This window comes from Ophidiomyces ophidiicola, assembly GCF_022830035.1.
Source record: "Ophidiomyces ophidiicola strain CBS 122913 chromosome Unknown scaffold_3, whole genome shotgun sequence".
Taxonomy (NCBI): domain Eukaryota; kingdom Fungi; phylum Ascomycota; class Eurotiomycetes; order Onygenales; family Onygenaceae; genus Ophidiomyces; species Ophidiomyces ophidiicola.
This window is the reverse complement of record NW_026054643.1, coordinates 428,786-440,996: the sequence shown is the minus strand read 5'-3', so window position 1 is coordinate 440,996 and position 12,211 is coordinate 428,786. Positions and strand designations below refer to the sequence as shown.

At 38.9% G+C, this 12,211-nt stretch overlaps 1 protein-coding gene across 1 annotated transcript; it reads left to right on the top strand.

The window, feature by feature from the left end:
• Positions 1-10,316: 10,316 nt before the first annotated feature.
• LOZ57_001189 (uncharacterized protein) lies at positions 10,317-11,995 on the top strand (the record flags this gene model as incomplete). The annotated part of the gene is made up of 2 exons (XM_049250281.1): positions 10,317-10,476; positions 10,545-11,995. The coding sequence occupies 2 exons, from the start codon at positions 10,317-10,319 to the stop codon at positions 11,993-11,995; spliced, it is 1,611 nt and encodes a 536-aa protein (XP_049110641.1).
• Positions 11,996-12,211: the final 216 nt, after the last annotated feature.

Sequence of the window (12,211 nt, the reverse complement as noted above, 5' to 3'; positions counted from 1 at the left end):
CAGACCGTGTTTAATGGGTAAGCGGGATGACAAACGACAACCTCGCTTCAGTAACTAACGCTCGTATAGCCACAAATTCAATGAAGACGCTAAAATATGGGAACCAATCCCGTACGTTCCGCTGCTATCAGTATTATCTAAACACGACTAACCAGGAAAATTCAGATAAGGTACCTAACTGCTAAGGTACCACGCTCGCTTGACAGACATTTGGTGAATATTATCCGGGATCGATATGAGAGTTTTTTTTTGTGTCTTTTCTTCGTTTGTCTTTTCTTTTTTTGCACAGCACATACTACTCGTATATCGATGCCTCCTTTGGCGTTTGGGTATCAGCGTTTTGATTCAAGTTTTCCTTGCATTTAACGGAGTTTCAAACTGAAATATTGGAATAGCGAATATGGAGCAGTATATATGCATGTTCAGTGCATGGAAGGTATCTCTCCTGGAGTGGCAATTATGTATCAAAATACAGTGGATAACCACTATTTAACAAGGCTATAAATAGCGCAGCCTTGCAGTGAAAAAAGGCTAGTAAAGAATTCATCAACATTCTACTCCGTACCCCTGTGTGACTTTTAACGTAAGGTTTTTTAAGCTACAACAATCTCGAAACCATTCAAGTATCGAGATTTCTCTGGAAGCTCAGGTGGCTCTAGACCAAGACCCAGTTCAAGCAGCCTCAATCGCTGGGAAAGCTTGAATGTAGCATCCTTTGATCCTGCGCGGGAATTAGGGATTTTGAAAATTTCCTCTCCATTTTCTAGTATATGGTAGTTTTGTTAGCGGAGTGATGCGGGTGTCTGGCACTTTAAGAGGGAGATAAAAAAAAGTAAAATATAAAGGCAAGCTTCATCTACTACCAAATTCAGGAAAAGTCAAACATGAAGGGTATTTAAAATTTGAATCCACGGAGAAGTCAAGTACGCAGGCAGGAGGGCGCCTTATTGAAATGTAATAAGGCATATATTTGTCAATTTCTTTCAATTTCGTCTCCATCTCTTTCAGTACCTCATATTCAGGTCCCCATGAGGAATCGGCATGATTTCGAATGTGAGAAGAATTTTGTTTTTGTTCCTTCGTATCAAATATCACCTAGATAGCAAAATTAAGCGTATCCTGTTGGGCAGTGCTCCGATACAGACCGCATCAATAGAAAGAGTTTTTTTGTCTTCATTTTCATTAGCTTAAAACGGAAAGCAGTTGTTTTAGTCAAGACTCCGATAGTGCAGTATCACGATGGCGAATGGTATACATTGAATGGTGGGTATCGATGCGGGTGGGTAAGTGTCATTGTGGGAGTATTACGGAGTACAGAGTGATCTGTTTGCAGCGACTGGGTTGGCAGAAGCGCGAATTTCGCAAGGGTCAAAAACGCTGAGGGCATAAAGTAACAGAGTAGCAAGGCAGGCCAGTTGAACGATGGATGGTTGATTGAACATATACAACGATCTGTCCAAGTATTGTTGTTTGAGATTCGAAAGTCTGTAGGCGCCTATGCCTAAAAATACTGCAGGTGCCGGAAGATGCTAAAAACTGTGACCCCAAGATTGCAGACTATCGGACGACACAGGAGCACGTGATGATCATGTGACTGAGCATCTATAATATTGTGTCTGGTCTTGCTCCTAACAAATGAGACATGGATACTTATAGATGAACATGCTATAATCAAGACTATGGGAAAAACATATGAAAAACCTCTAGCAAATCTTTGCCAGTCTGATAGACAAAGATACTGAAATTGATACTGTAATTAAGAAGAGAAGATGATGAATCTATAATTCTCTGATTTCTTCTTTAAAGATCTGATTATCTAATAAGTCATCTGACTTCTGCTCAACATGTCTTTATAGCTTTGACAGTAGCATAGACAGTGAATCTCTCTCTATTAAATAATCAATATTTATGAGTCTCAATTACTTAATGAATTTTTTAAATTTCTGTCTAGATAAGATCTTTGTTAAGTTATCTGCAGACATATTATTGCTTTTAATTCAGCTAATATTCAATTTTTTATTAGTAACTGCTTGCTGTAATCAGTGATGATGAATATTAATGTGATGAAGCTTGATAATTAGTTGTGAAGCTACTAAAATTAGTAATCATATCATTTACAAATTATCACATAAAATATTAAAATCTCTTTCTAATTTCAACATAATATTCTTAAATAAGTGTTTCCACCACATGGTCTCTTTTACTGTATAGAATAGTGCTAAAAGCTCAGCTTTCATTGAAGACATTGTAATGATCTTTTGTCTGAAGAATTTTCAATTAATTAAGTCTTCAAAGAGCTTAAATATAAAACTCTGAAAGAAGTGTCTTGAGCTCAAATCATCTGCAAAAGAAGAGTCACTGATGATTATTAAATAAGTGTTTATGATGTCATTATTATCACTCTGAATATCCAACTTTCTCTCAGCACAGAATTCAAGAGCATAATACTTCATTGAAAATATATATGAAATAACTCTCTCAATTGCTGTATGATGTTCTGATTCTGAATTAATCAAAGCCTCACTTAATTTTGCAGTAGTAAATGAAATATCAGACTGTGTTATAATAGTAGCATAGAGAGTTAAATCAATTTTCTGTTGATAGATATGTATTTATTGCTTATCTTGCATCTCTGTATAAGAAGCTATATTCACAGTTATCATTGACATATGTGATGACTTCAACTTTATAAGATTGAACTTATTAGTGATCTTCTCAATATAACTATTCTGGCACAGTCAAAGCTTCTGAGCATCTCTATTGCATAAGATACAAATATCTAGAAATCACTCTAGCTCTTCAATCTCTTGAAGCTTATAATACATTCATAAATTCTTTAATAACTACTTAAATGTTCCAACATTCTTTCTGTGATATAAAAATACTATGTCATTCATGTAAAAAAAGATAATAATATTCTTATCAATGAATAGATATGATTCTTCACAAATCTGACAGAATTTTAGTTTCCAGAGTGTTGAAGTGAGATCTTCATATCAAAGTCATGAAGATTTAAGATAACTGTATAAAACATATAGAATTTTTCAAACATCTCTTTTCTTATCATAACTCTCTGTCAGTCTGCAATAAACAGATTTATCAAATGAAGCATTAATAAATGCATTAACAGTGTCAATCTGAAAGATCTTGATTTTAAAATAAGCTGTTATAGTCATTAAAAGATGAAATATTCACACAGCAAGAGTAGCAGTGTAGATGTCATGTTTATTATTGATATTCAGATCTCTGTGAAAAACAAGTCTTGCCTTATAATGTTCCAAAAAACCATTAACATCAAATTTATACATATAAATTTATATTAAAGAGATTGAACATATTTCTTCTGAGCTCTCTACTTCTTCAAAGCATTTTTTCATTCATAGCTTCTTCATTTCCACATTTATGATGATCTTAAATCCATCAGCATGTGGATGTTGCAACATTAAAAAATAATGCTTTGGAGACTTTGAAAGATTCTCTCTGTGAAGTCTAGAATTTGTAATTGTAAAAGCTGTTAAATAGTCTCTATAAAATGAATTCAATTGTGCTGTTTACTGCAGAATTGCTGTATAAGCTATTTGTCTGTCAATTCAATCTGTGTTTTAGTGTCTTATTCTAGCACTTTGTCTAGAAGATGAAGATTACTTGTTCAAGCTTACTCTGACTGAGTCATTCACTACTTCTGTGACAAAATGATTAACTGTTGAAATTTCATCATTAGTGCTCATCACTTCTGTGGCAGAATGATTGACTATTAATTGTTCATCATTTGTGCTCACTGTCTCTGTAGAACTAGTGACAGAAAGTGTAGTAGATGTTATAATCTTAGATGACTCAATTACAACATCACTCACTATTTCTGTAGCTTCTGCAGCAGAATGATTGACTGTCAATGAAAGTTAATTTAGTGTCTCTATTTCAGTTAATGACATTGTTGGATCATCTGAAAGAGATTAAGTGTAGATGTCTGAAGCTAATGACTCTAATGTTGACTCTGATGTTGACAATGCATATGTCTCTTTTAATTGATCAGTTACTGTCTTAGTCATTGTTTTCATTGATCTTATTAACTGATCAATGATTTCATGACTTTCACATAATATATTCTTCTTAGAGTCTTCATCTTCACTGTCATGCTTGCTCAAGCTCATCTTGTTAATATCACTTACTTCAATGAAAGATATTGTATTCAGCATAATGAAGCTCTTCTGTAATAAAAGCTTGCTACTAATCTTGTTAGAATTGAATAGTGTATCTTTGTTGAATATAATGTCTCTTATTAATATAATCTTTCATCATACTGAAATCCAAATGCAAAAAATATTCATTGATTTGTATTCAATGAGATATTCAACTTTCACTCTAAAAGTCAGCTTCTAATTTCTTTCATATTGTGCATTCTTAATTAAAGAATATGCTCTACAGCCAAAAACTCTTATATGTCTAATTTCAGTTAAAGAAGTTGCAGTTTGAAGATATTTCTCTAAAAATTCAAGAGAAGTGTTTCAATCAAGATCTTTAACTGAAATTTTGTTTAAAATATACACTGCAGTCTTGATGCATTCTGATCATAAATTCTCAGATAAATTGACTTCAATTTACATTGTACATGCTGCTGTCATTATTAAAGCTCCTGCATGTTCTGCAGCTTCATTTTGAGCTGAAATGTAGAGTGCTGAACATTGAACAACTATATTATATGTTTAAGTCAAAGCTGTCAGTTCTGACTGCATAGAGATTTCTCTGTCAATTTGAATAGTCAAGATAGTTAATTGATATAAATTGAGAATTACTCTTATCATTTTTACTGTGCACATCAAACTTTTGAATTTTCACTGCATTGTTTCCATGTAGTGCAGATAAATATAATCACAATATAAGTGAACTGCTCATCTATCTTCATTATAATCTAAAATAAACTATATGAGATCAATAAACATTTTCATGAATAAATGTGTAGATCTTTCTGACAGTGTTCTGTGTATAATTTACTTTGCTTTTGAAAGAGCACAAGATCTGCACTTCACTGTTAGAGAATTCTGAGAAATCTTTGCAAATTTCATGTTGATAGACATTTTTAAGAGATGAGTCAGAGACTCTCTTTCTAGATGATTAAGTCTTAAATGTCAAATATTTATTGTTTCTAGCAAACTGAAGATCAATATTGTCAATGATTTTTTAACTGAATCTCTGCTCAATGAGACAGTAAAAACACTTCTTGTTATACTATCTATTGCAATGTTAATAGATCTGTATTCAACAACCATTTTTCTCTCTTTAACAGTCAAATTGAACAAGATATTTCTTGTACTGATGTAGTAAATCATAAGAGACTTGTCATTCAAATAACAATTCTTTGCACACAACAATCTGTGTGCTACTAAATTTGTATGAAAGCCAGAAATGTATAGAACATTCTTTAGTAATATCTTGTCAGCATCTGTCAGCATTTAAATATAAACTTCAACATCACTGTATCTGTGAATTTTACAATGAGTATTTCCAACAAGCACAATATTCAAAGAATCAGCATCTCAGTAGTTTTGAAATCTTGTAAAATCATTGCAAATATGTGCATCTGCACCCTCATCTAATATGAAGCTGTTTCATAATGAATAGAGTTCATATTTATTGCTCATGTTAGTGGAGTTAAAAATCATTACAGAAGCAAAGATAGTTGAATTAGAAGATGTCTTGACAATGATTTTATTAGTATCATCTTCTGTCACATTGCTCAAAGCATTAACTTCTTCATTAGCATTTAAATTCTTTAATTTCTTTCAATTTGCAATCTTTTTCTTTAATTTTCTGTTGTTCACTGAATTCTTCAATGCTTTCTTGATCTTATTATCAATTTTTGAATTCAGTTTCCAGTCTGTTGGTTGAATAAGTGAATTAAAATATGAGCAGTACACTCAATTATATTGCTCTCTGTAAAGACATGCAGAGTTTATATTTTCATTATTCTTCTCTGATGACTTATTTTAAATGATTCTTTCAGTGAAATATGCTGATGACTTATTACTTTGATCTGACTCAGTATCTTTCTTTAACAACTGACAAAATATCTGAATATATTTATAAATATTCAGCTCATGTTCTCAATTCAAATTCTCCTCAGTTAGAAGCTTAGATAGATATATATAGAAGAACTTTTTATAATTTAAAGAGATAGCTCTCAGAAATTGTTTCAAGACAAAGAGTTTGCAGATATATTTGCACATATTATACACAGTTGTTCAATTCAATGATTCTTCATAGTTCAGTAAATATGCTTTAATTACTTAATTCTTTGACTCTTCTTTAAGAGTTTTGAATTTCTCTACTAGTCTAGCTTTCAATTGAGAAGCATTCACTGCATTTCTAGCATATAGAGTCTTTAGATGTTCTTTTGTAGTAGCTTCTATATCATCTGATTCACTTATTGTAAGAATTCTCAGAGACAGATCTACATAATTTCTTATTGTCTTCTATAGTTTTTGCATCACTAAGACTCTCTTCTCTTAAGTTCTGTATCAATCTCTTTGCATATTTTTTGCATGTTTCATATCTGCAGAAGTTGCAGTTTCTTCAGTTTTTTTAGAAGAAAGAAAATTCTCTATAATGAATTTCTGAAGTTTGGAATGTGTTTCTTTTGTCAGATCAACATACACTCACAATCAGTGAAGATTTACTAAATGCTTGATGTCTTCAATTCATTTTTCTCAATCATCAGAACTATTTAGCATAACAACTCTTCTAGATGATTTATTCATTTTTAATTAATTATTGAAGTGAGATGTTGACTCTAGATTATGATATTTCATAGACTTAGATTGATAAAATATAGATGCATTAGATCTCCACAAACTCTGCAATTAAAATTTAAGCTTAAATAGAGAGTTCAATATATGATCTTAAGATACTTAATAGTGATCTCTATTTGTATGGGTAACAAGAGTAAAATAAAGTATCTTAAACATATCTTTAGATAACAATCAAATTCTTGAAAGAGCTCAGACTCATAACTATCAGACAACACAGAAGCATATGATGATTATGTGACTGAGCATCTATAATATTGTGTCTGATCTTGCTCCTAACAAATAAGACACAGATACTTATAGACAAACATGCTATAATCAAGACTATGGAAAAAACATATGAAAAACCCCTAGCAAACCTCCACCAGTCTGATAGACAAAGATACTGAAATTGGTACCATGGTCAAGAAGAGGAGGTGGCAAACCTACGGTTCTCTGGTTCCTCCTTCAGAGACCTGGTCACCTGACAAGTCACCTGACTCCTGCTCAACACAGACCCATGTCGCGAATATCAAAGTAAAATCCACCAGGACGGGATGGGCGAAGTGGCGATCCGGACCAACAATGGTCCGGCCGGTGTTAGCGTTGCTTGGCACCCATCTTTCCATCCACGTCTTCACATCTCCAAACTCCATCAATAAATGCGGATAAAGAGACAGTTTCTCACTCTCCAATTTCAGGCCTTAGGCGTGCTGCGCTGGTTTAGTACAGCAAAAATACTATTTTCATGGTCATGGGCTTTTCAATGTCGTTACTGGACTGGCTGTTCTTTTCTATTCTAGCTTTCTCGCAACCTTGGAAGCAGATAGCGAATCCAAGGATAACTACGTATTGTCAGCTTGTTTCTGATATCCAATTTCTATTTTTGCTTCAATGAAACAACCTTACTCGCCTTATACCTATTATTTTAGCGAGCTTCATCTTTGCGTCAATAATAGTGTTAACCACCCCGTTGACACTTCTATGCGCCTGGTCTGGGAAATGAACCCTTCCTACCAGTCTTCCTAAGGTTGATTTTGCTCTGCATTGTCCATGCCATTTTGAGCCATAGCTCTTTGATGCTGAATGCCGCTATCTGCCTTGCCTTATGGAGTTTTCGTGGAACAGAAAAAAAAGGATATGCTGTCTATTTTGACCCGACGTTACCGACCTGTCCTGAGCAAGAAAATATCCTACAGAGTATAGCCCTATGGAATGTTGGCCTTGTCAGTCGTTTCCCACTGTAGGGAAAAACAAGTTTTGGACCAGGCCGCTTCCTGTTTCGTTCCTTTTCTCTGCCGTCAAAAAGTCGTGTGCGTGGATTAAACGGACGCGTGGGGCATACCTTGTGGTCAGATCCCAAGCAAGATGGAACAATTAGATCTCATCGCAAACTGGCCAGTCAGGAAAGGCAATGTTTAATGTTCCGAGTCGTGGCGTGCGGGAATAGCTTGGCTCGCCTTGACGGAGCTGCCCAAGCGCGGGATGGCCAGGTACCTTGAGGAGGGCGGGGCTGGCGCGCGGCCCTATGATACGAGGGAAACAAAGCTGATTCGAGCGGGTTTCCGCGCCAACCCAACGGGAGGGCGGCATTTGTTTCACTGGAGCTGGAGACAAGCCCTTCAGCTGGCATGCGCGGCGGTTCTGGCCTCCTCTCCTACCAACCGTGCTACCCTACAGACAGGACGCGAAGGCACAGGCAGTGTGGATACGGCGCGCCCGGATGTGCCGCTGGCGTCGACTACGGCGTGGAATGCGGTCGATGTGAGCACCTTGGTGGCTGCCAAGGCTCCACCAGCTGCACTCGCATATCAGCGCCGTTGGTTGGCGAGGAGGAGCGAGCCCGGCCTTTTTTGGTTGTAGAGGGTATAAATCCCTTTGAACGCCTCCGTCAGTGAGCTCCTATTCTCAGTTTCTTCGCCTTGTCACAGTCCGCTCGTTACCCACCGAATTTCCGCCGCAAGATCCCAAACCATGAAGACTTTTACTCTCGCCCTCACGGCCTTGGCCGCCTTCTCTATGACTATGGCTCAGAAGACCCCGGGGCCATCTCCAACCAATTCCTACGGCTGTGAACCCCATGATGATCATTGGTATGCTTCAGTCCTTCCCTCGGATACCTCTTCTATCTGACTCGAGCATAGGCATTGTAAGGGGCCCATCACCTCCGCCGGTGCACCTTCTCGGACACCGTCACCTGTATTACCTCCAAGCCCTACGGCGTCTTACGGCTGTATGCCCCATGGTGATCACTGGTGAGTCCTCATCTGATCCTCAAAAGCGAAGCTACTTTGCTAACTCCAACAAAGGCACTGCTCAGGACCTATTTCTGCCCGCCCTTCATCCAGCTCTATGCCGCCCGTGATTTCGAGCCAGAGTGGCAGGCCGGCTTCAACAACGCGCCCCAGTCAATATTCTACAACCAGCAGACCCATGGGCACTGGACCAGGTGGCTCTACCACCACCAGATCAACGGCAGCAGGCACAGCAAGACCGTCAGTTTCTGTCTTTCCTGGAGCTGCAGCTGCTCTGCGGCCTGAGGGCGCTGCTTTGGTGGCCGCTGCAGCCATTGTTGCATATTACGTTTAAGAATAAATGGCTGCCACATATGCCCTTTTTCTCTTCTAATGTTTCAGGTATTTTATTTTATTTCGAAAGGGGGAATTAATCAGCAATATCGAAAGTGTCTGTATGACAGACAATTTTTTACTGGTGTATCATAGGAATTATATTTGCCAACCGGCATTTTTTACCTTCATCTAGCATCTTGCATAAACCTCCTTGTACTTCGTATGTACGTATGTGCATACGCCTTCATTTTATAGGCCGTGTCGCAAATTTTCCCTGTACTTCCAACCCCTGCAATCGCTGACTAGGATCACTAACGTTTGGTTAGTGTCCGTGCTGCATGCGAACCTACCACGGTTGTTCCAATCTGGTTCCGAGTCTGTGAGCAACCGTGAGTGAGGTTACACTCAAGACTGTTTTTTACCGGGAAATGGCGTCGTTATAAGCACCGGTCTGTCAGGTATGGTCTTGCACTATACGGAGGGGATGCTAGCTATTGATCAATTTAATAGTACCTACAAAGCAGTGTCATTCAATACAGGGCAACGAGCCTAGCTACCGCATTCGACGTGGTGCCTATACTCCGTATATCTTCTCGAGTCTTCTACTCGGAATAGATATTGGCTATTTACATTTCAACTAGTCTCGCGAGAAGTATTTAGAAAACAACCAAGTAACGGAGTTATATGCCGATACGACCGTTAGGATTCCCCGGCGAAGCTTGATCAAAAAAGGGTGACGCAACTTTAAGCGGAAACTGCGAATTTTGTGATAATTGCATTGGCGGAAGAAATTGAAGACTTATCGAATGACGTCTGGCCCATGCATCCAGTGGCTGACTGCAAATATATAAGCCCTGGCGGCCCCTCATGAATATGACCTTGCAATTTATTTTCGTATTCTCTCGATATCTTCTGAAGGAGCTATTTAGTGGACAAAACATCAAAGTTATATATTTTTGTGGCCATGGGCTCACTAGAAGAACCGCAATATGATGTTCTTATTGTTGGGGCCGGGTTTTCGGGCATATATACACTCCACATGCTCCGAAATGCCGGAGTGAAATGCAAAGTGTACGAAGCGGGGGCCGACATTGGTGGGATCTGGTACTGGAACGCATACCCAGGTACAGATCAAAAGTCCGGCTCAAAATATATGTTAATAAGAGAGCCGCTAATTCTACCTGATAACCAGGTTGTCGAGTTGATTCTGAAGTGCCAGTATATGAATACTCGGCACCAGAGCTCTGGAAAGATTGGACATGGACAGAGAAGTATCCAGGAAGGGCAGAGTTGAGAAGATACTTTGACCACGTTGACAAAGTATGGGAAATAAAGAAGGACGTAGAATTCAACGTCAGAGTAATTGGTGGCCAGTTTGACGTCACCAACAACATCTGGAAAATTGAAACAGATGACGGGCGAACAACAACGTGCAGGTTCTTTATCCCAGCGACTGGGTTTGCAGGCATAAAATATATTCCGAACATTAAGGGGATCGAGTCTTTTAAAGGCGAAATGCATCACCCCTGGAGTTGGCCAAGGGAAGGAGTTGATGTTAAAGGAAAGCGAGTGGGAGTGATCGGCACCGGCGCAAGTGGAGTCCAGATTATTCAAGAAATCGCAGATGAAGTGGAAGAGTTGTTGGTGTTTCAGCGGACCCCAAACCTTGCTCTCCCAATGCGTCAATCAAAATTAGTGCCCGAAGAGCAAGAAATAAAGAAGCCGGAATACCCTCAGTTTTACGAGACACGAATCACGACGTTTGGGGGAATGAAGTACGATTTCAAAACAAAGAAAACGGCGGACGACACGCCTGAGGAACGTGAAGCATTTTTCGAGGGTATGTGGGAAAGGGGGGGGTTCGAATATTGGCTGGCTGGGTATAAAGATACGTTATTAGACCCTGAGGCAAACCGCCATGCTTATGATTTCTGGGCTAAAAAAACGCGAGAAAGAATCAATGATCCGCAGAAGAGGGATTTCCTTGCACCGTTGGAGCCCATCCACCCATTTGGAACAAAAAGGCCTGCGCTGGAGCAACACTACTATGAGGTATTCAACAAACCAAATGTGTACTTGATTAACTTGAGAAAGAATGGCATCGAGGAAATCAAGCCCGATGGGATCCTCCTTAGCGACGGGTCATTCCACCGCTTGGATGTAATCGCAATGGCAACAGGCTATGATTCCATCACCGGAGCGTTGACCAATATGGGGCTGCGCGATATCCACGGCACGCCGTTGGCAGACGGGTGGAAGGGGAGCACGATGTCGTACTTAGGGATGTGCCGGCACGGGTATCCAAATATGTTCTACATGTATGGGCCGAATGCACCAACTTCGTTTAGCAATGGGCCTACCACTGCTGAAGTGCAGGGCAACTGGATCGCCAGTATCATTCAAACACTCCAGGAGAAAGGGATCCGGTATATCGAAGCGAAAGCAGAAGCAGAGGTGGAATGGAAAACATTCATCGACAGAGCAAACGATCGGACTCTCTTTCCTCTTACAGATTCCTATTATATGGGAGCGAACATCCCAGGGAAGAAAAGGGAGCAGCTTAACTGGGTTTCCGGGTTGCCGGCATATCTTTCTGAATGTAACGAAGCACTGCAGGATTGGGACAAGTTCGTCACTGCATAGTAGTTAGTTAGTTAGTTACCGGTTAGCTGTAGCTAGTCAATTCGCACAAAATGTGCCACTCTCGGGATAATGACTCTGTGCAGATACTCGCAATCCCACAACACCATTCACCCCGCTGACTGTCAGCCATGATGCTTGCGTTGGCGATTTGGTGGCAGTTTCGGGCCCACCGCACGTGACGGCCCCTTTAACTAAATCTCGTGATACGGAATACAT